A 24758-nucleotide genomic window follows, 5' to 3' on the forward strand; every position below is an offset into this window, starting at 1 on the left:
CTAACGCTTGACAATGACATGAGATCTCGCCCAAGAAGGGATGAGACAGACTAACACAAGGAAGTTAGTACTCATGTGAAGAATTGCAACATACGCATCGATGAAAAGGGAAAAAGGAACGAGGAAATACCTCAAGGGAATTATTATATCCCACTGACTCCTATTAAAGGAGGAGTTATAGGTTTTAGCACTCAACCTCGTACCACGTGTAGAGGTAAAAGAAGATACTAGTGTGTATTGACCCGCTCATGTGATATGTTAATATCACATGAGCGGGTTAGTTAATAGTTAATACCAATTACTAGTAAAGTAACTAAGAATGTGCAACCGCTCTCTTTTATAAGAAATTAGGCAGATATGCTGCCCACGTCTCATTACTTCAGATAATGGGATCAAGATGTACAACGCATTAGTCCAAGAAATTCGAAAAGCTTACAAGGTAGAAGGAGATAGCGATACAATAGTATCACTCAGCTGGAAACGGCTCACAAGAGAGGAATAAAAGGAAGTTTAGACACAGGAACCCGACAGAGACGTCGATTTACATTTGGCCCAAATTCATAAGCAACTCTCATAAAGGCTTTGATGGATATAAGCCCAGATACCTGATACATGGCTGAATCAGCCAATAGAGCCTACTTACTCTGAAGACATTATGAAGATAAGAATCGGAAACTTTAATGTATGTAATTCACAAGCGATTACACAAGAATATTTGGAAGAAGTAGGTTTTCTAGGCAAGAGGTACTAAATGCACTGAAGAAGATGAAGAATGGGAAGGCAACCGGACCAGACATGATCCCAGTGGAGGCATGGAAAGCATTAGGAGATGAAGGAGTGGATATACTGTACGATCTTATGATAAAGATCCTTGAACAGGAAAAGATACCAATGAGTGGCGTGGGAGTATATTGATCCCAATTTTTAAGGGAAAGGCGATGTCCAAGAGTGTGGTAATTATAGGGCATTATTGATGTCCCACACTTTGAAGATACTGGAAAGGATGATAGATGCTAGACTGAGAGAAGAAGTACAAATAGTAAGGAGCAGATGGGATTTATGAAGGGAAGGGGAACAACAGATGGATATTTTGTCTGAGGCAAATAATGGAAAGAAATTCGGGGAAAGACAAAAGGACCTACATATGGTATTCATTGACCTTGAAAAGGCTTATGACCGAGTCCCGAGACAAGAGGTATGGAGGAGCCTGAGGGAGAAGATGGTGCCAGAGAAGTATGTGCGATTGATACAAGAGATGTACCGGAATGTATTTACCAGAGTGAGGAGCAGTGTTGGGGAGACAGAAGGTTTTGAGGTGAGAGTAGGATTACACCAAGGGGTCGGCTCTGAGCCCATTTATCTTTAACATAGTGATGGATGTTATATGAGAGGAAGTAAGGGAGACAGTACCATGGAACATATTGTATGCTGATGATATTGTTCTGTGTGCAGAGAGCAGGGAAGATCTGGAAGTGAAATTGGAAAGATGGAGACAAGTACTGGAGGACAGAGGAATGAGAATAAGTAAGATCCAAGACAGAATATATGTGTACCACCACTGAGGGGGATGATAGAGAAAGTATTCAGCTTGGTGGAGAGCAAATAAGGTGAGTTTGATAAGTTTAAGTATTTGGGATCTTTTGTTAACGCTGGAGGAAGTATGGAAGAAGAAGTAAAACATCGGGTACAGGCAGGCTGGAACAACTGGAGAGCGGCCTCGGGAGTTCTTTGTGACAAAAGAGTGCCGCTTAGGTTAAAAGGAAAGGAAAATTTCACAAGACGGTGGTAAGAACAGTAATGCTGTATGGTACGGAAACAGCAAGCATGAGAAAAGCAGAGCAGAAGAAGATGGATGTGGCAGAAATGAGAATGCTTAGGTGGATGTCTGGGTAACAAGAGTGGATAGGATCAGAAATGACTACATAAGGGGGTCAACTAAGGTGGTGGAAGTATCAAGAAAGTGGCAGGAGGGGAGCTGAGATGGTATGGACACCTGTTGAGGAGAGATGAGGACCACGCTGGGAGACATCTATGGGGGTGGAGGTGCAAGGAAGAAGAAAAAGAGGGAGACCAAGAAAGAGATGGAAGGACTGTGTGAGAGGAGATTTAAATGAGAAGGGAATTGATGAGGCAGAAGCACAAGATAGAAATAGATGGAAACGGCTCATCCGAAACGGCGACCCCATATAAAAATGGGAACAAGCTGGGAAGAAGATTTGGAAGAAGTACAGAAGAATATGATGAACACGCATCAAGTAAAGCTAAACCCAGTTGATTAAAAGATAAGCGACATAGTCTATATTAAGAAGGAAGTAAGAAGTGGTATTAGTTAAAAGATAGCCACTAATTCACAGGACCATACAAGGTCGAAGATGTACAAGAGACAAGATAAAAGTGAAAAGGACGAATGATCGAATAACTTTCTCATATGTTAAATCATTCGAAGAAGAAGGCCTTCGGGCAGATAAAGATAAAGATAAGGTCAAGAGAAGACAAAGTTGCTGAAATCCTGACGCGACTAAAGTCAGAAGAAAAGTCAGAAGTAAAATCGGAAGAAATTTCAGAAGAAAGGCCAAAGCAAAGCCTATGGTAAAGAAGAATCACTTTTCAGTGAAGGACAAGAACTAAAACCCAGTACCAGGGTAAAGTCAAAAGAATTAAAAGATGATGAAGAACTCCTTGTGACTGGAGAAGCCAGAAGAAGTCCCAGAAGAAGGACTAGGTATAACCTAAGAATTAGAAGATTCACTTTTAGTGAAAAAAAAAGGACAAACCCAATGATTCATTTTATTATTCCCATGTATTCTTTTATTTTCTTATTGCTAAGTTTATCTTCACAGGTCGACTTAGGAATAATTTTTTAATTTGTTGCACTTCTTACTTTAATTAGTTGGTTTGTAGCAAAATTTCGGGGTTATGCGCGCTAACTTCGAACTTAGTTTTTTTTTTTTTGTTGAAGGGGAATATTTAAGTGATAAGGGTACGAAATTAACAGTTTATTGCGTAGTATAAGAATTTCAAGAAGTTTATTGAGTTTAATTGTTCCATAAGAACACCTTTAGAATTGAAAGAATAAAGATGAAATGGTTAAGATAGATATTAAGTGATTTTAAGATAAGGGAATTCGTTTCAGAAATGATTATGATTTGAAGGGGTAATTAATACACTTATTTTTGTTCAAAATCTATTAGATGTTGATTGATGAAAACTTACTAATAAGATATTAATCGACAAAGACTCGCTAACAAGAAGTTAATTGATGAAGACTCATTAACAAGATAGTAGTTGTTGAGAACTTACTAACGAGATATTGACTGATGAGAACTTAATTAACAAGGTATTAGTTGTTGAGAACTTACTAACAAGATATTGATTGGTAAAAACTTACTAAATGTTGTCACAGTAGAAGAAACCTACAAGTATTAATCACTAACCAGTTCCTTTAACAGAGTTGCCAATTTTGTTTTAGTATCAAGCAATAAAGTTATAAGGTTTAGCGTACAAGGTTACTCAGAATTACAGTAAAAAGGTTCAATGAATATTTGCATGAAACACAATACCACTATCTCAGTAGGAAGTCAAGGGGACCACAAATTGTTTATTGCATACAAATACACAAGGATATTATCTCCCAGGACTTGTCCCAAGTAGCAGATCGCAGCAAAATAAGAAGTCATCAAGTGTCGTCAACGAAGAACGAAATTTATTTTTTTTTCATAAAGAAAGACGATATCCACCTAGATAGAATAGGACAGAGGACTTTACCAATCATATACTGTAAACTTGGATAGTTATCATTTTTTTGGCTTCTACCATGCATTTATATAACTTGTGTGACTTAAGGGCTAATTTATGTTTAACTTTCAGTTTTCTTGTTTTTGGTGATTTATCTATGTTTGCATTTAGTTTTCATGTTTCTTAATGTGATTTACTCATATTTGAATTCAGTTTGATGATTCTTTTATATTACTAATCAAGAATTTGTTTATGTTTATATTCAGCTTTAATGTCTTTTAACGTTATTTAAGGATTTGTTCATATTTATATTCAGTTTTTGATGTTTCTCTGAATGTTACTTGCTCAAGAATTTATTCATGTTTACATTCAATTTTGATAGTTGCCCTTAACGTTACTTAATCAAGGATTTGCTAATGTGTACATTCAGTTTTGATATTTTTTAAGTTAAAGTTTCAATATGATTTCCAAGAAGCATAAGTTAGGAGTCCTCCAGTAGGTATAATATTTGCTTCAGCTTAGTTAACGCTGTCAGAGTCAGCGAGGTAGCGGGCCGAGACTGTAATAGTGTGGCACAGTGACGTTATTACAAAGACAATAACTTAATAATAATACTTAAGGAAACGGCACGAAACGGATAATAAGAGAAGAAAAGGGAAAAGGGAATAAGATAATGATTTTCTTAGCGAAGGGGATTTTGTTACTCCAAACATAGGCTTTAGCCATCAGCCATGTGGTTTCCATCTCCCCCAAAAAACCCCTGTCCGTACAGCGATTAGTGACCAGCGATATCGCCGAGGCAATCTTCGAGGAATTGGAAACTACTCTCATTAGCGCCGATGACTAATCGCCGTTCCCTTCGTGAACAGGTCAGAGAGAGCCATCTGGCATACGTTAAAAAGGAATTCTATGACCCGTTGTTAGAAAGAGGGAAGTACCAAACTCTTCAGAGCTCCACCTTTCCAAAGACAGGCCTCTAGTATCGACGAATCAAAAGCCATGAGTGTTGGTCATAAGACAGCCCAAAAGGGGTATCAACGAATGACCTATGAGGTTACAAAATGGACGCCCCCAAGAAGCCAGGACATGAAGAAGGAGGCGTTATACAAATTCAGAGCCTACGAATCATTGTAGAAGGCATGACAGGAAGGCGGTTTGTATACAAGTTGGCAGCCACTAAGACACAAGAAGTCTTTCAGACATGCCACACCCAGTCAAGATCCAAAAATCCAAAGGCGGTGCTAAGAAGATATCTTCCTAATAAAAGAGCAGACAGAGAGAGAAGAAGGCGGAGAGCAATTCAAGATGGCGTTGGGAGAGAACGAGCAACTACAAAGAGTGGTGCCGCAGCCGAACAGAGAACGAGTGAAGAAGAAGAGACAGAGAGAAGCAGCAAAGAAGAATCCAGAGAAGAAGAAATAAAGCGCAAAAGTGTGGTGAGCGAATCAATCTATAGACAGTGAAAGTGACAATTAACACTCAGTGAAATTCCCTCGTGCCTATAGACTCGTAATTGCAACAAAGTGCCTTTCAAGTGCCAATTAAGTTTTATCAGTCCAAGAGCCCAGAAGGTGGAAACTTTATAAGTACCCCAGCGAAGAATAAACCTATGTTAAGAAAATATCAATCTTCATTTCTCATCCAAACGATAACTTTTGCTAATTCAAATATCATGAGCTTCAGCAAGGTAAGAAAAATTTATATAAGTCTAAATCTCCAAAGTACAGCCTCCAAGTCGCCACACGTTACCTTAGGGCTGTGTGCGGAAGAGTAAGTACCGCTACATATGTATATATATATGTATAATATATATATATATATATATATATATATATATATATATATATATGTATATAATATATATATATATATATATATATATATATATATATATAATTTATATATACGTATATATATATATATATATATATATATATATATATATATATATATATATATATATATATATATATAATATCTATATATATATATATATATATTAATATATATATATATATATATATATATATATATATATATATATATATAGAGAGAGAGAGAGAGAGAGAGAGAGAGTGAGAGAGTGGGGGGGGGGGGGGAGCGCGCGTACCTCTCGTCGTATCTCATGTAGCGATTTATGATTGAGTTCATGTCAACAAGGACTGCTCAGTAAGTGAATGAATTGGGTTGAGAGATATCTCCCCGTAATTTAGAAACCGCAAAGGGAGTTTTGTGGAGTTGTTACGTAAGGCTTTTTAGCGGTTTTTGACCAAGTAACAACGTTAAGCATATAATACAGTCCACTATAAGTCCATCTTTTTCGCCACAAAAAATCTGTGCATATTATCTACCTTATTGAATTGTTATTATTATTCATCCAGCATGTAACCTTATTGGTTTGGAAGTATTTTAAGTTTGCTAGCTTAATCTTTAATTTTGCAAATTTATTGTTTGCTAGCTTAATTTTTTAAATTACCTGATAATTTCTAATTTTGAAAATAATAGTAATGCAAGTTATAGTTTTTAAGCTTGCATTTCATGATATAAAATTCAATAAATGTATCATGCATGCTCAATGCTTTGTAAACCTACAATTAATATTATCAATATAATAAATGAAATGCAACGAATTATTTTATATTACAAAGTTTATTTCTTCAACTTCAAGATGTGTGATTATTTACATTTTCAGTATTGCTAAATAAAAGGAATAGGGATCGTAATATAAATAACAGTTCTAATTGCACAGATTGTTTATCAGTGTTATACACAACATTAAAACATTCTGACAAAAGATACTTTTTCTATACTAAATGGTAATATTTGATACGAAAAGGGTACGTTTTGGTGAAATGTGTGATACTTTTTCATTTTTTCCACTGGAAAGTTAACTCTGTTTCCGAGAGGAAAGTGGCTGAGGTGCGCGGGAAATCTCTCGGTGGCGTCTCTTATTTCACTCGCTCGTGACGTTCGGATTGAAATTAAAGCAAAGCAGATGGCAAATATGGCTAATGCAGTCATCAATAAAAGCTGTAGCTGAGTAAAAATAGGAAAATTGTACTGGAAAGGACTAGCGATGCCTTCATTCATTAATAACCTACAGAAAATATAAAGAAAACATATGAGAAGAAATCTGGTATGACAACACTGAAAAAACAATGCTGATCAGTAGGGCCAGACTAGGTATACTAGGATTAAATGACAGAAATAGGATAAAAGGAGAAGAGACAAAATGTTTATAATGTGAGGAACAAAATGAAAATTTAGAACATTTCTTACTTTACTGTCCAGCATACAATGAAATTAGAAATAGATATCGCTTTATGCAGTAACCATATCAAGAAAATAAAGAGGAATTAGTAGCAAATATACTCTTATTGGTAGTACTAATGAGGGAGGAAGTGGAGAATAGGAAAGATTTTATAAAAGAAATGTGGTATTTCAGAGAGAAGCTCAAACAAACACAAACAAAGGAGGAATAAAAGAAGCAAGGGAGCCGTTTCAAAGACATATCCCACCCACTACTACTACTACTACTTCGGAAAGTGATCGTTTGCACATTAGAAATGAGATAATGAATGATAAAAACAGACACAGGAAAATCTGGGAATATATAGACATGCTGAGAGGAAAGACCACATCAGAAAAAGAATGGATAAGAATATTCGATGAAAATAAGCAAGGGATGAAGGACGAAACCCTAGGGAAAGAGCTGGTAAATAAAACTGGGAAACAATATACCAAAAAAAAGAAAACAAAATAGGAGAGATATGGAATGAAAGCAAGAAAGAACAGTACAAACATGACATGGAAGAAATAGTGAAAAGATTAGGACAGCAGATGAAATGCCATATATCTTTAAGGGAACATATGCATGGAGTGTAGACCCAACAGAGACAGAGAATTAGAAACCCATGGAAGAAATCAACATAACAGAAGAAGATGTAAAAAATCAACTTGAGAAAATGAAGATAAATAAAGCACCAGGACCAGATGGAATGAAGCCAGTACTGTTCAAATTACTATTACAAAGTAACAACCTTCAAAAAGAATTGGCAGAATGTTTAAATGAAATACTGAAGGGCAGGAAAACGCAGAAAAGCTGGTTTAAGTCAAAAACAACACTTACGACCCGGCCCAAAAAAAAAACAAAACCCCACAGTCCAAAGATCTAAGGCCAATTGCTCTAACAAATGCATCATATAAAATCTTCATGGGAATCCTGAAAGAAACCAAAATAGAAAAACATATAGAATATAGGAAAAAAATGAAAGAAATACAATCAGGCTTTACCGCACAAAGGAGAGGAATCCGATAATTTATATATCTTACAATACTGCATACAAGAGACTTACAGAAGAAAGGACCCATTATTTGTAGTATCAATAGACTTCCAAAAAGCATTTGACTCAGTTAATAGGAAAAAGCTCATTGAGGTCATGATGAAATACAGGCTACATGCAGAAGTAATAAATACAGTTGCAAAGATATATACAAACGACGTAACAAGGCCTATGCCTTAACAAATACAGAACAAAAAGAAACTAAACGTAACTAATGGAATAGACAGGGATGCAATGGCTCAACCATATTCTTTCTATTAATAACGTACTTGATAGTAGAAAAATTAGAAAATACAACAGAAGGTTTCAGAAATGAAGTAATAAGGATAGTGGCACTACTATATGCAGACGACGGATTAATACTAGGGCGCACACTAGAAGAAATAACAAAATCAATAAAAACCCTTAGAGAAATTGCAAGTGAATGTGGCCTAAACATAAACAAGGACAAGAGTAACATACTAATATACAACGACTGGTACAGTATCGATGATGTGGAGAATATGGAGCACATAGAAGGAATAAAAATAGTTAAGAATATTAAATACCTAGGAGTAACAATCAACAACATGAAAGACTGCTTCAGAGAACAGATAAAAAGGGCCCAAATTAAAGCAAAGCAGATGGCAAATATGGCTAATGCAGTCATCAATAAAAGCTGTAGCAGGGTAAAAATAGGAAATTTGTACTGGAAAGGACTAGCGATGCCTTCATTCATGTATGCGATGGAAGTCATGAAACTTGACAGGAAAACAATAAATAAATTGCAGAAGATAGATAATAAAGTATACAGAGCAATATTGAAAGCGCCAAGTTACACAGCAAGTTGTGCGTTAAGATCTGAAATAGGGGCCTCTTCCTGCCAATCTAGAGATATCTAGAATAAACTATTCTACCTGAAACATACACTGAAGAATGGTGGAAATAGGCTCCTATATGAGATAACAATGGATCAGTATGAAAAAAAAACCTGGATAATGCAAGTAAAAGAGTATATGAAAGAACTAAACATAAACTTAAGTAAAATTGAAGCAGTTGAAGACAAACAGTTAAGAGAAATAATAAACAATTGGGACAGAAAAACATGGCAGAAAGAAATGAATGAAAAGTCAACTTTAAGAATCTACAGAAAATATAAAGAAAACATAAGAGAAGAAATCTGGTATGACAACACTGAAAAACAATGCTGATCAGTAGGGCCCAGACTAGTATACTAGGATTAAATGACAGAAAATAGGATAAAAGGAGAAGAGACAAAATGTTTATACTGTGAGGAATAAAATGAAAATTTAGAACATTTCTTACTTTACTGTCCAGCATACAATGAAATTAGAAAATCGATATAGCTTTATGCAGCAACCATATCAAGAAAATAAATAGGAATTAGTAGCAAATATACTCTTATTGGTAGTACTAATGAGGGAGGAAGTGGAGAATAGGAAAGATTTTATAAAAGAAATGTGGTATTTCAGAGAGAAGAAGCTCAAGCGGCACAAACAAAGGAGGAATAAAAGAAGCAAGGGAGCCGTTTCAAAGGCATATCCCACCCACTACTACTACTACTACTCCATTTAAATGTAGTCTGTTGTAGGTGAAAGGCAGCGTCTGTTATTTCTGTTAATTAACTGGATTCTGACGTTTGGATTAGGGTTAGGAAGTGAGCATTGACGTGATGAGTACAAAGTTAGACCCCATCAAGGTGAAAGTGGCTGAACTGGAGGCCAGAGGGCTGGAGACGAAGGGAAATAACAAGGCGGTGTTGATGGTCCTGGTGGAGCGCTTGAGGCAGCCAGGGCAACAGACAAAGAACATCCAAAAGGAAAGAGGTTTGTGGCCGGAGCCTTTTCCTGACTCCCTATTTTGTTTGTTTTACTTTACTCTTGAGTTTTTATCATGCTGAGGCGTAGAGCTAGGGCGTGTCAGTACCTCCCGGCGGCCGCTGTCTCACAATTCGGGGGGACGATGATGTAAGGCGGAATTGTTCCTACACGGGATACAAACCTTTCGGTCCTTTTACAATAGGAAGGTTACTAGGGTAAAAAACTGCATGGTACAGGGGTGGACCCTGTGCGATCAATGTGTACAACCCCAAAAAAAGTAGGGTAGAATACCACGGCAGGCCAACCCTCATCACGGTGGACGGGTCTTATTCACTCGATATTTAATTGGTGAAACAAGAATACAATTGCAACTCTAAGCATACCATTTAAGACTGAAGTTTCGTCAACATAATGTGATATATGAAAGCCCATACGAACTAAAATAAGCAATGTGAGCTCTTCGTAAATATGTTTTCAAGGCAGTTTTGAAATTCAATATGGCGGCTACGTTTTGCATGGAAGGTTCTCATCAGTGACGGCCACCATCTTTCCAGCCTTCCCAGCACTCATTTGAACAATGTTAGCGTATGTATGTAACGTTTATTGATCTTACTCAAGATTGCAGTTGTAATCAGCACAATCAAAACAACATTTTGTTGCCTATATTAGTGAAAGTATGTAACTTTGTTATTCCCGGGGTTATGGTTGGAACTGAATTCATTCTTACCTTGTAATCGGTGGTTTTTATCCTTACTGCCATCACAACTGAAACTCCACAGTGCTTATTTTGATTGTAATTATACACATTTTGGTCTTAATTCACTCCACAGTGCACTTGAACCACGCTGTGGTTCCTGTTCCTAAGCACTCACTCCCGCAAACACAGTTACGAGCAGCAGACGACAACACTGATTATGAGATGCAAAGCTTTATTCCCAATTAATGTTTACTTTACTCAATATTTAGTTTAATTTCTTTACTTCAAAATGTTTATTTAATTCATGTCTATTATCCCTTTTTTGACAACCAAATTAACCCCCAAAATACAAATGTTTCGGATGTATACTTACGAGCAGACGACGTGAGGAAAAATGGACTCATCGTTGCCAATCTAGTGGAGCGTCACACATACGCTGATGCATTTACAAACTGTTTCGATGAATTCTAGTTGTCATAGTAATGCAGTAATGATAAAATTGCTGTAATATGTACGTATATATAATGCAAATAGATACGCTAATTTCACTTATTTCCCCGGTTTTGTGTAAGTCTTATACCTAGTTTGGAGGGTAAACACATACCAATTGACAACACTGATAAACAATTGAAGAGCGCAAAACGCCGCAAAGAATGCCGTAGTCCCCTTGAATAAGTGCTGGTAAGAGGTTGGTTTACGATTGTTGTGATGAAAGTGCCCCAGCGTCTATGGGTACAAAGTGGTGTGCAGATTTAGCACAGGATGGAAGTTTGTTGACACAACGCGACTCCGTAAACATCAAGATGGCGTCAATCTTCGAAACATTTTTAGTTGTAAGTAAAAATTTCGAAAGCGTTTTGGTGAGATTTCCACTGCCGTAGCCACCCTTTTCACTACCCTCTGTTTAAATCTTAAAATTTGGCCTTAATTTCTAACTTTGGAGAAAATACTTACTTCGAAGGAGAGTAGAGGTCTTTAGCTCCGTTTCTCACCAACAACAAGTCGCGACTGATGCCCATCTCCGGTGTCAGGACGCGTTATAATGTACTTTTTTGGAGGGTGGCAAGCGTTTAATGTAGGTGGCCTGTTTGCCTGCTGTGATGTTTTACCAAATATATATATATCTGCCAGGTAAGTATGAACAAACTTTATTGTATCATAACCATATAATTTTTTTTTTCTTCATTTCTGATGGTTGCATACTAAACTTCAGGCAATGACAAAAAAGGAGCCAAAAATGAACTCTTAATCTTGAAAACTAAGCGCTCTGTGATTATTTGAAAAAAATATTTTTTCTGCTTCAGCGCTCACTCCGAGACCCCCCCAGGCATACGGGAGAGGATTTTTATTATACCCCTTAGGCATTCAAGGTTTAACTACCAAACCACCTGTCTGAAAGCTTGCGACGTGCTAGCTGCGCTGTAAGTATATTCCATATGTAGGAAAAATACAATTTACAACAAATTGTGATTTTTTTTTTTTTTTTTTTCCCTCTCACAAAAGATGCTGGAGACTTTGAACTGGAGCCAGACCATATCAAGCAAAGGGAAGAAACAAGGAAGATCCTGATTCTGCTCACAAGTATAAGCCTGAACTTGAGTTTGAGCACGAGGCAGAACATGACAACGCCAGCTTTGGTGTTGGAACCAGGTGACCTTGATGCAGATTCTGAACCAGAGCCTAATCTGAGGCAGAGCTAGAGAATCATTCAGAACCAGAGTTGAGAGCAAAGCCAACATCACCTCCAGAAGAGGGTGAACCTTCTCAGAAAGGGATGAGCTCTTACACATCCATGAGCCACAGGCAGCATTCCAGAGACAACACTACAGTCAAAGAAGAAGACAATGACTTTATTACAGTCAAAGAAGAAGATGAAGATATTACAGTTAAAGAATAGTTGAGGAGGAGTATAACAAAATGGGTCATGAAGATACACCTATGCAAAATATATCTGGTAAGTGCTTAAGTTTTTATATAGTATATTATTTGAGATGAATCTTACCTACTGTTGAATTTAGCTATATCTCCCCGCCGATTAGGCGAGTCAGCATTCAAACAAAAAAACAAAAAACCGAATGGCTGCCCGATGACTGTCTAGTTTACCTGTGTCTCCACTAGGTGTTTCGAATGTTTTAGCTCTTGTCAGAATTCTCCTTGCCGCCATTTGTGGCTAGGCAATTACTGGTATTCTATGAAGTTTGGCTGTTTTACACCTGTTTACAGTATTTTAATTTCATTTTCCTTGGATATCTTCCACTGAAAGCAAAACCAATAATGTCAGGCTATGTAGGAATGTTTGTTCCTACACGATATACAAACCCTCAGTCTTTTACATAAGGAATTACTTTCAACGTAGCTGGAATTACGGCTGTTAAATTCTTGAACAAGATGGTTAGGCAGTACTACCATGTGGCAGGCGGGTAGGCTAGCCTGCCCGGATGTAAAAACTCCACTTTGCTTTCAGCCGTCTTCCAATGAAGCTGTGTGTTTGTGAGCTCTGGCTGACTGGATGTTTATCATTTTTCCAGTGGGATCTTTTCTGGTTTATTTTTGTTTTTAAATAAATATGTATATACGGTGTTTGATATTAATGTTAAATTCAATTAATATACAAACCCACTTTTGTTCCTACACGATATACAAACCCTCGGTCCTTTACATAAGGATTACTTACACGTAGCAGGAATTCTACGGCCGTTAAATTCTTGAACAAGGTGGTTAGGCAGTAACTACCGTGTGGCAGGCAGGAATGCTAGCCTGCCCGGATGTAAACACTCCACTTTGCTTTCGGCCGTCTTTCCAACGAAGACGTGTGTGAGCTCTGGCTGACTGGTCGTTGATTTTTTTCCCCGGTGGGATCTTTCTGCTTTATTTTTTTTTTTGTTTTGTAAATAAATATATATACGGTGTTTTGATATTAATATTAAATTCAATTAATATACAAACCCACTGTTTGTGATAGCCATTATAGCCGCCTCTCTACTTGTGTTAAGAGTCGGCGGCAAAGGTATGCCAATATTATTACTTCTTCGCCCTTTAAGGTGAGGACGAAATATGTATATAACGTGAGGAAGAGCATGTATTTAACGTGAGTGATATTGATCCTGTACGATGACATGTGTTCTACCGAAAATTACGCTTGCGCTTGGGAATTACCGAGGGAACTTCAAAGGTTTGTCCTTGTTTTGTTTTTATGGTAATTTCTCTTCTCCTTCATCCTTTCACTTGCTATTGGACGAAGGTAGAAGAAGGGGTGTGTGGTGTTGATGTTTGGGGGATCTCCTCTCACTTCGGAGGCCGGTGCCCTTGGATGCGAGAGGAATATCCTTATTACTTTAAATAATTTTTCTTCATTTTACAGACTAACAGTGTGATTATGTTTACAGCAGTATTGGTTATCCTAACCTTGTAATTGTACTGTGACTCGTAGCATGTTGTGATACCGATCCTCGAGTGTGTGTTATTGATCCCCTGCTGATAATCATATTCATTTACCACTACTACCCTGGAGTTACGTAACTGATGAAGCTTGCATGCCCTGCCCTGATGTTTATTCCTATTCCTGATGATAGAAGTCCTGGCAGAATTTGGAGGAACTGAAGAGGAAGAGAGCTTGTCAGGTTTTGTCATCCTCCTCTTTGAGATGATCATATTTTCATGTCTCCACCCCTTCGACTTCTAAGGCTTTGCCGTAGAAGAGAAGGTGGACTCCCCCCCAAGAAGTCCTCGGTCACGGGACTTCTAAGGATCTGTCTCGCTCTGGTGAGACAGGTGGGTCTTCCGCTGGTCCTCCCGTTCCTCCGGGAATGAGGCCTGTCTCTCTTTCCTCAAGGAAGAAGACGGGGACCATGGAGGTACCAGCCACCGCTGGTACCTCCTCTCCCTGCTCCAGAGGTTTCACCTCTGTACCCGGAAACCGTCTTGGCCGCTCGCTTGCGAGCATCACCAAGAGTATGGTCACTTAATATTGACCGTGCAGCCAAGGTCCAGACTGCTGAGTACACTCACTGTGTCAGGACCCAGGCACGAATGGACCTGACGATCTCTTTTTTTTTCCTTTACTTGGGTATACCAGAATGAAACAAGGAAATAAGAGGATTCGATGGAGTTTTACTCCTCGGAATTCGAACCCGAGAGACTATGTTTTTGGTTCAATCCTAGATTTTACCAAACAGTCAATCCGTTCAGGATGGATAGCACCAAGAGTTTGAATGCCTCTCCAGTGCTACTGTATCAGGAACATCCAGTTTGGCTTGAACTAGTAGTTTTCGGTATCCTGTTATCACCGTAGAAGTCTTCCTTCGGGAAAACTTCACCTTCACTCTCTCCATTAGAGAATGAAGGTGGTCGGCTTCCAGTCCTTATTCTTGTTCCTCGAATGGAAGAGAATTTAAGCTGGAGGTGTATTTACAGGAACCTACAAATATACTATGTATATTTCTCTCGCCACATGCTTCAGTTATCTGTTGAATTGTCCGAATAGTAGGCACATACTGTAGTTAACTCTACGGGTATGTGACCGAGACAAATAGTATCTTAATTGAACTACAACTCGGGACTGCCTTGTAAGCCTCCCAAGAGTTACCAGTTTTGATTTTGAGATACTAGTGGTATTGTTTACAACACCACCACCACAGCGTTTGCATTCACCAAAATCCGTTTCGGTGATGCAAATGCTTGAGCGTATTTTCTTGCGCTCGATGGTTCTAGCCGAACGCATTCCTTCATGGAATGGATTACCTGGCACTTAGGATGACAAGTGAGCGAGAGCTAGCAGTGTCTGGGCTGCCGGCCAGCCCTGCCTGCCGCAGCCAGTCCTGCTGGCTCTCCGAGATAGTTCGGTTGGGTTTTTTCTCTCCTCCTCTGCGATGATTGACTGCCAAACCGAATCTCTGCCCGGCAATCACAGACTTAGGTCTGTGGTTGGCTGGAATTCTCGCATGCATGTATGACCATCTCTACTGCATCGCCTTTTGCCGTTGCAAGAATTTTCAGACAGAGATATCTCACTGACTCTGTAGCCTAGGTCTTCCGCTTCATCGCAGCGGCAGAATGATTTCTTCAGACATCTGAATTTGTCTTCTAAATACATCTCGTAATTTGTATGGTGTGCAATTATTCTTTGTTCACTCCCGAATTGGTAGATGAATATTACCGGAAGACTTTGCCTGTTACCCGCCCTTCCAGCTCTACATCCAAGTAATAGAAATGTCCTCCCTGATCCAGCGCATGAGAAGCGGTTCTTCAGGCAGTACAATTCCTGTGTTTTCATTACTGAAAGGCACTCTGCTTTCATTGCAAACTCCAACTTCTCACCGAACAGCAATGAAATAACTGTTTAGCGTTTTCAGTCCTTTGTAAAACAACAGGGATTAAAGCCGTCTTCACTGGTTGGTGTAATCGACGGGACTTATTCTACGTTCAGAATCTTGAGAGTTAACTTCTCTCGATTCAGCTGTGAAGACGTACGTCCTCATTCATCTTAGTCTTTCACTGGTATATAGTATTGTTTCTCCTTAGTTGAGATTCAACTACTATGAGAACGTTTGTCTTGCCATCAGGGATCGCGGTCTCTAGAAGGCAATTGACTTTCTTCTGATGGGCACACGCCTTGAGAGAATCATCATCTCGTCTCCCAACATCGGTGGCGAACAAGATAGATGATTTGTGTGGTTTCTCGGCATAACCCTTCAAAAGGCGAGTGTCATGTGACAACGTCTTGGTTGCATGACTGTTCGCCCTCTCACTGTCTCACACCGAACGCAGCCAGTCGGCAGCTGTGGAGGAGTCCGAGACCGTCACGAGCTACGCTGTGGACTTTGAATTGGTTGATCCAGATAAGTCATATTACTTTGTCCTATTGGTGTGTTTCTGTACCCATAAGGATCGACACCCCCCGTGGAGTGTCAGTGTCTTATCCGCTGCGGAATATTACGAGACCGTGAGAGACTTCTCTGCAGTTGGATAGTCCAGTGGATGGGTACTTGTCATCACTCCAAAGAATATGTTGGACAGGAAGATAGATAAGGTCATTGCAACCATATTTATCTTAACCTTCAGGCCTGCCCACAGGTCCTTGGTTTGAATTTTAGCCTAGCCTAACTTTTTTTTACTTATTTATTTTTTTTTTTTTTTATTTTTTTTTTTTAAAACCAATGAATAATATACCCACCTGTATGCGTTCTCCAACTCCATTATACTCCAGAATTCACCTTAGATCAACCGCACAATAAGACTTATGACCTAAAAACTTCTACCAGTCAGAGAGCTCTCCCCTGCCAACCAAACACCACACACACATGTCTCCTACTTCCCCGTGTTATTGTTTACATCCCAATGCCGCTGCCGCCATCTTGTCTATGATGTCACCGCCTATGACGTCACAACACAACTTAAATACATAAACAGACTCCTCCTAGAATCAACCATATGCTGTCCATATATAGGACACCTACCATATTTCAACAATGCATAAAATACCAATAACAATTATACAATACACTGTATATGATCACTTGGAACCTCATTTCCTTGGACCAGTGGTGGATGCTTGCAGGTTGTGTTTGCTTACCCAGCTCCTTCAAGAGAACAAGTTGCATCTCGCCTATGGTGTGCCGTTCTAGAGGTAAGAAGGATGCGAGAGTGGCTGGCCTCTCCACCTTCCCTCACCTTCTCCATCCACTCCTCTTCCTTCGGGTTGAGGATAGGAATCAAACTTACACTGGCTGGTCTGGCGATTGATGCGGTAAGCTTACACATACAGCATCCTTTTTATGTTTCTTATCATAATCATAGAAGCAATCCTGCTCCTTCCTCTAGCAAGGAGTTCCACGCTGGACGAGTGGTTTTCGAGCTGGGCTGCCAATCCGGTGGTCCCAGGTTCGATTCCCGCTCGGTCACGCGGAATCAGAGAAATTTATTTCTGGTGATAGAATTCAATTCTCGATATAGTGTGGTTCGGATCCCACAATAAGCTGTAGGTCCCGTTGCTAGGTAACCAATTGGTTCCTAGCCACGTAAAAATATCTAATCCTTCGGGCCAGCCCTAGGAGAGCTGTTAATCAGCTCAGTGGTCTGGTAAAACTAAGATATACTTAACTTTTTCCTCTAGCAAGGGGAGGAAGGAGTCTGGCAATAATGCAAACCCTTCCCAGAACTTTGCATTAATGCCTCTGATGCTAAAATATTTTTCACAGCCCATTTTTGGATGAGCTACTATTCCTCACTCATTTCGAAAAGGCCCAGAAGTCTGACCCTTGATCATGCAGCTCCTATACAGTGGACCCCCTTGTATTTGCGGACTCACTGATTCGCGGATTTCTTTCTGGACCATATCTACCCATTATTTGCGGGTTTTTCCAGCAAAAATCCTCACTAATGAGTGTATTTTGATGTTATTTTCATGACTAAATGCATTTTTATGGTACAAAAATGATTTACTAATTTTCAAATATTAATACTGATTAATACTCTATTAGTAAGATTAATAAGATTAAATGATATCACATAATAAAAATAATTCTCTCTCTCTCTCTCTCTCTCTCTCTCTCTCTCTCTCTCTCTCTCTCTCTCTCTCTCTCTCTCTCTCTCTCTCTCCTCTAGATGTATGTTTTTTTTTTGTATGATAAATAATTGATTTACTGTTTCAAATATTAATATTAGTGTATACAGCAATAATATCAATTCATTAAAGAAAATACTAAAGTTAATTAGGTAATATTCTAGTTTATAAATTTGAAAAATTATGTAAGAATGAAGGAAATCACAGTCTTCTCTCTCAAACTCCAGGTACTAAAGCTGTCAGATATATCAAGTAATGGGACCGGAGGGGGAGGAGCTGTTGTGTTGTTGCCACCAAGTGTTCATGCAATTTCTCTCTCTCTCTCTCTCTCTCTCTCTCTCTCTCTCTCTCTCTCTCTCTCTCTCTCTCTCTCTCTCTCTCTCTCTCTCTATAGAAAGAAACAAATAAAGAGAGAAATCAAGAATATCAGGTAAAAGAGAAAAGCAAACCACCAATGAGATATGCAGAGGTGTCAGCAAAAAAATTTCAAAGCATCAGCTCCGAATTCTACTCAAGAGATAATAACTGTATTTATTATGCAAGAGGATATTGCAGAAACGGAGAAAATTGCAGATTCAGACACAAAATGAATAATTATGATGAAGGAAGATCAAATATTATGGAAAAGTTGGATTTTTTAATGTCAGAATTTCTGGAAATGAAAAAAAGAACAACATACCAGAACAGGAAAGAGACATGGGAAAATCCTTATTACTACCAATATAAATAAATGCAAGGAGAAAACACGCAAACCATCATAGTGATGAATGCGCAGGTTTGTTTAGTTACGAGTAACTCAAAAAGAAAAATAGAGTACTTAGAAGAACTAACCCAAAATGAAAGAAAATAGATATAATGAATATAAGTGAAACCTGGTATTCCCAAGAGACTGGGAATGATGATCAAATAAAAGGGTTCCAAACATATAGATCAGATAGAAAAAATAGGAATCAAGGGGGAACCGCAATATATGGGAAAGACAAAAAACAAGGAAAAATATATGAGAAATATAGTAACTCAGAATGTGAACTAATAGCGGTAGAATTTGAATCTGAAAATTGATGAACACAGTAATATATAGACCTCCTAATACTAAAGAGTTTGACTTAATAATTGAAAAATTGGATGATATATGTAGAAATCACAAGGACTGGACTATTCTCCTATCTGGTGACTTCAACTTTCCTTTCGTAGAATGGAAAGAACGAATAGGAGACTGTGGTTGTACTTATACATATAAAAAAGAGAGTAATAGTAGTGCAGAAGATAAGAGGCAATTTGAAAAGCTATTAGATATGCTACTAGAATACAACATTCAACAAATAAATCACCTGCCAACAAGAAAGGAAAATACTTTAGACCTAGTATTTGTGAACGAGATGAATTATGTTAAAGAAATAATAGTTTATAATGCGAGTATTTCAGATCATAATGTCATAGAATTAACAGTTCATTCCAAAGCAAGTGAAAATAGAGATAAGCAAGAAATGAAAAAGTGGGAGGATATGGAAATCAACTTCTACAGTAAAAAATATAAAATGGTCAGAAATTAATGAAGAAATTAAACAAAGATTGGGATAAAATTTTCGTAAGTGATGACATAAGGGTAAATACGGAGATATATATAAAATATTGGAGAAATAGTGGATAAATATATACCGAAGAAGAAAAGTAAACATCATTCATGCATACCAAGAGACAGAGGATCTTGTTCCAGAAAATCAGAAAGTGGAAAAAAGGTCTTGCAAAAGAAAAAAATGCATGGAAAGTTATAGAACTAAAAAGTAAGATAGAAAATGCAGAACAAAAGATTATACAATCAAAAGAAAATGAAAAACGGGACTTGGAAGAAAAAACCCTTTTAAATATCAAGCAAAACCCCAAACTATTATACTCATATGCGAAGAATATGAATAAAAGAAGAATAGAAATAGCCCTCTGAGAATTGAAGGGAGATTAACGAATGAAAAAAGGAAATTTGCAACATACTGGCAGAACGATATAAGAGAAGAATTCACCCCTAGAATAGATAATGAAGATAATGATATAGAAGTAGGGACGAAAATAGTGAATATTTAGCTGACATAGAAATTAATGAAGCTGATATTGTGCAGGCAATTAATGAAATTAAAATGGAGCTGCTGCAGGGCCGGATGGAGTCCCTGCTATTTTGTTAAAGAAAGTAGTTCATTCTATCGCAAAGCCACTTGCAATATTATTAAGACAAAGTGTAGATACAGGCAAGATTTATGATGAGCACAAATTAGCATATCACACCCCTACTTTCAAAAGTGGATCAAGACTAGAGGCAAGTAATTATAGGCCTGTGATCTAACCATCACATATTATGAAAGTGTATGAAAGGGTAATGAAGAAAAATATTATGAAACATTTAATAAAAAATAATTTGTTTAATATAGGACAACACGGTTTTCGTACCCGAAAAAGTACACAAACCCAACTGTTAGTCCACCGTGAGAACATATTCAAAAATATGAAAAGCGGAAATGAAACAGATGTGGTTTATCTAGACTTTGCAAAGCTTTTGACAAAGTAGACCATAATATATTAGCAAAGAAAATTAGAAAACACAATATCGAGATAAAGTAGGAAGATGGTTAAAAGAATTTTTACACAACAGAAAACAGATAGTTATTGCAAACGATGAGAAATCGATGAAACCAAGGTAATATCCGGTGTGCCACAAGGTACGGTGCTAGCTGCAATATTGTTTGTTATTATGATTGAAGACATAGACAGTAATGTTAAGGATTCGTAGTGAGTAGTTTCGCTGATGACACAAGAATAAGTAGAGAAATTACTTGTGATGAAGATAGGAACGCTCTACAAAGAGACCTTAACAAAGTATATGATTGGGCAGAGGTAAATAGATGGTATTTAACTCTGATAAATTTGAATCAATAAATTATGGAGACAGAGAAGGAAAGCTATATGCATATAGGGGACCTAATAATGAGACAATCACAAATAAGGAAGCAGTTAAAGACCTTGGTGTGATGATGAATAGGAACATGTATGCAATGATCAAATAGCCATTCTGTTGGCAAATGTAAAGCAAAAACTGGGAATGTTGTTACGGCACTTCAAAACAAGAAAAGCTGAACACATGATTATGCTTTATAAAACATATGTTCGTAGTCCACTTGAATATTGCAACATGATATGGTACCCACACTATCAAAAGGATATTGCACAAATAGAGAGTGTACAAAGGTCCTTTACAGCTAGAATAGGAGAAGTTAAGGACCTAGACTACTGGGAAAGACTACAATCCTTAAAATTATATAGTCTAGAAAGGAGAAGAGAACGCTACATGATAATTCAGTGCATGGAAACAGATAGAAGGAATAACAGAAAATATCATGAACTAAAAATATCAGAAAGAGCAAGCAGAGGTAGATTAATAGTGCCCAAACTATACCAGGAAAATAAGGAAAGGCACACAGAACATTAATCCACTACGCACCAGCATCGATAATGCAGCGTCTATTCAATGTGTCGCCAGCTCATCTGAGGAATATATCAGGAGTGAGCGTAGATGTGTTTAAGAATAAGCTCGACAAATATCTAAACTGCATCCCAGACCATCCAAGATTGGAAGATGCAAAATATACCGGAAGATGTACTAGCAACTCTCTGGTAGACATTAGAGGCGCCTCACACTGAGGGACCTGGGGCAACCCGAACGAACTGTAAGGTCTGTAAGGTAAGGTCTCTCTCTCTCTCTCTCTCATTTACAGAGACGAGAATTTTTATAGTACATGTACTATTTGTTTTTAATACTTTAAAATAATAATAATATTAATATAACTGTAATTACAAAATCCATATTATGTGATAGTATTTTAAAGAAATACAATAATCTACCCATTTCACTCTTCTAATTAAGGATAACTCCTCTCCTCTCTCTCTCTCTCTCTCTCTCTCTCTCTCTCTCTCTCTCTCTCTCTCTCTCTCTCTCTCTCTCTTTTGCCACACAGGATATGTATGTCATAGTGGTAACTCCCTCCCTATGTTTCGCTGGAAGCGATATAAGTATTTTCTGAGAGAACAGAGAGGTAAACACACACACTCTCTCTCTCTTTACTGAGATGAAAGAATTTTTATGATACTAGTATGTAAAATTTTTATTGATATTTGTTCCGATACGTAATACAATCCTTCGGTCCTTTAACAATAGGAAGGTAATCAGCGCCAAGCTGGACCGGGGTTCGATAGTTAACTGCTTGTCCGGTAGTAGGGAGTCCTGCCCGACAGAGAGGTGAAGATCCACTTTGCTTTCGGCCGCCGACGGAGACAGACGTGTTGTTTGCCACTCTGCCCGCTGTTCGTATGCTTAGCTACTTCATTAAGAAGGACTTTTTCTCTGCTTTTTCTTACGGAGTGCTTGTGTTGGGAGACTGTAAGTACTTTGTATTTTTTTTATATGTGTGATTGCTCGCGTTTCATTGTGCAATGGATTCCCCCCCCCATCAGCCGCAGATTGTGCCCTAATGTGGAGGGCCGCAAATGTGGTGCTTTTCGATCTCTTGTGGAGGTAGACCCTCATAATTTATGTACCCGGTGTCAAGGGCGAGAATGCTCTTGCACCGACCCATGTGATTTATGTGTGTTGTGGTCGGAGGAGCAGTGGGGGCGATACGAGGGGAGGAAGAAGGCACGTAAGCCGGCCAAGAGTCGTCGGAAAGCTCTCCAGCGACTCCCTTGGTTACGGACACGTCTTCCTCTTTCCTCCCTCCGGCTCAGCTCCCACGTATGGCTCCTTCCCCTTCGGGGGTCGTGTCGCGTTCCTTCTCCCTCGATCAGTCGAGTGTGGAGGAGGGAGCGCGATACCCTGACATTCAGTTGTACTTGGGGTCTTCCGTTCGCTGGGGGTGGGACCTTTCCCCCCCCCTACTAACCCGACCATTCCCTCCTCAGGTGCTCCTGCCTCGGGGGACGATCTCGGCCACGTCTGGTACTCGCTTGGGCTCCAGGGGACACTGAGCATTCGGTGGCTGCTCTACCACCTCGCGCAGAGTTCCAGGCCGGTAACTCATGGTCCCGAGACGACGACGACTACTGCCGTGTCGACACCAGTGTATGCTGTGCCTCCTCATCTTGTGTACACGCAGCACGTGGCCTTGGTGACCCCAACAGCTGCGGTGCAGGCTCCGCTCGTGGTTCCACAGAGGAGGGAGGTTACCCCGCCGCCTGGTTTTGTCGCTCTGGCTCCAGCCCCCGATTTTCGGTGTCCCAAGAGCTCGCCACTCGACCTGCCGTCAGTGCCCAGGGTGTCACTGCTCCTGTTCCGCTGCCTGTTCCTGTGCCTGCTGCTCCCGTCATTCCTCCCCGTAGTGTTGCTGCCGCACCCCAGGTCCTTCCGAACAGGTGCAGCCGGGGCCCTGTTGCTTTCGGCAACTGCCCCGGCTCCGTCTTGGATGGAGGACCTGACGGTGGTCCTGAGGAAGCTGACGAAGAAGAAGAGGGAGGTGTCGTCATTGTCGTCGTCTTCGTCGTCTTCTTTGTCATCGTCTGCAGCCGCCTCTTCATCTTCGACTTCCAAGGCCCCACAGCCGAGGAAGAAGAAGGCAGCCTCCTCCCCCCCCTAAGAATGCTCGCTCTGAGACTTATAAGGGTCTGTCCCACTCCGGTGGGACGGTTCGGTCCTCCGCTGGTCCTCCTGTTCCTTCGGGAACGGGGCCCGTCTCTCATTCCGCAGGGAAGAAGAAGACGGGGACCAGAGGAGTACCGGCTAACACCGGTACCTCCTCGCCTGGCGCCAGGGTTTCTGCCTCTGCTCCAGGATCCGTCTCGGCCTCTCGTTCGCGAGAGGTACCAAGTGTACAGTTAACCCTTAAATGCCGAGTGGAAGTATTTTACGTCTACATTTTTTGTCTCTCGGGTGCCGATAGACGTATTTTACGTCGACATACAAAAGTTTTTTTTTAAATTTGCGGAAAAATACTTATATAGGCCTACCAGCCGAAAACTCTTGAATCACGCACCTTGGGGGATGCTGGGAGTTCACGGATCAAGGTGTTGTTTTGTTTACAATCGTTATGCAGGCGCGCAAGTGCAAATTTCTTTCTTGCCGCACTAAAAAGTATCGGTGACCCATCTCGGAAATTATTTTGTCACTTGACAAATTTTTTTACCATTTTAAATTAGCCGTTACATGGAGTATTATATATGAAAATGTGCACATTTTTATGTAGAATACAACAAAAAAATACTCATGATTGTAGCTTTTATCAATTTTGAGATATTTTCATATAAATAATGACAAGTGCCAAAATTTCAACCTTTGGTCAACTTTGACTCTACCGAAATGGTAAAAAAACACAGTTGTAAGCTAAAACTCTTATATTTTAGTAATATTCAATCATTTACCTTCATTTTGCAAGAAATTGGAAGTCTCTAGGACAATATTTCGATTTATGGTGAATTTATGAAAAAACTTTTTCCTTACGTCCCCGCGGTAACTCTTCAGAAAAAAATCTTACATGCGATGTGGTAATGTTTTGCACCATTTTAAAATTAGCCGTTACATAAAGTTTTATATATGGAAATGTGTGCAATTTTTCATGCACAATACAACT

The 24758-nt window shown here is 39.1% G+C and overlaps 2 protein-coding genes across 4 annotated transcripts in view; one reads left to right on the forward strand and one right to left on the reverse strand.

Moving 5' to 3' along the window:
• Positions 1 to 24758, reverse strand: part of LOC135203512 (heterogeneous nuclear ribonucleoprotein U-like protein 1) — a 354027-nt gene that overhangs the window by 191114 nt on the left and 138155 nt on the right. The gene's annotated exons all lie outside the window — the stretch shown is intronic.
• Positions 9642 to 24758, forward strand: part of LOC135205780 (piggyBac transposable element-derived protein 4-like) — a 62988-nt gene continuing 47871 nt past the window's right edge. Inside the window, exons 1-2 of one of the 3 annotated variants that reach the window (XR_010312601.1) lie at positions 9764 to 9904; positions 12126 to 12432. Coding sequence is in view for 1 of the 3 variants with exons in the window: in XM_064236920.1 (XP_064092990.1) it covers positions 9751 to 9904 (154 nt within the window). In the remaining 2 variants the exon portion in view is untranslated. Of the gene's footprint in view, positions 9905 to 12098; positions 12433 to 24758 lie in introns of those variants that run through there. The other 2 variants (XR_010312602.1, XM_064236920.1) reach the window with 2 other exon arrangements.

Source organism: Macrobrachium nipponense, chromosome 24, assembly GCF_015104395.2.
Source record: "Macrobrachium nipponense isolate FS-2020 chromosome 24, ASM1510439v2, whole genome shotgun sequence".
Lineage (NCBI taxonomy): Eukaryota > Metazoa > Arthropoda > Malacostraca > Decapoda > Palaemonidae > Macrobrachium > Macrobrachium nipponense.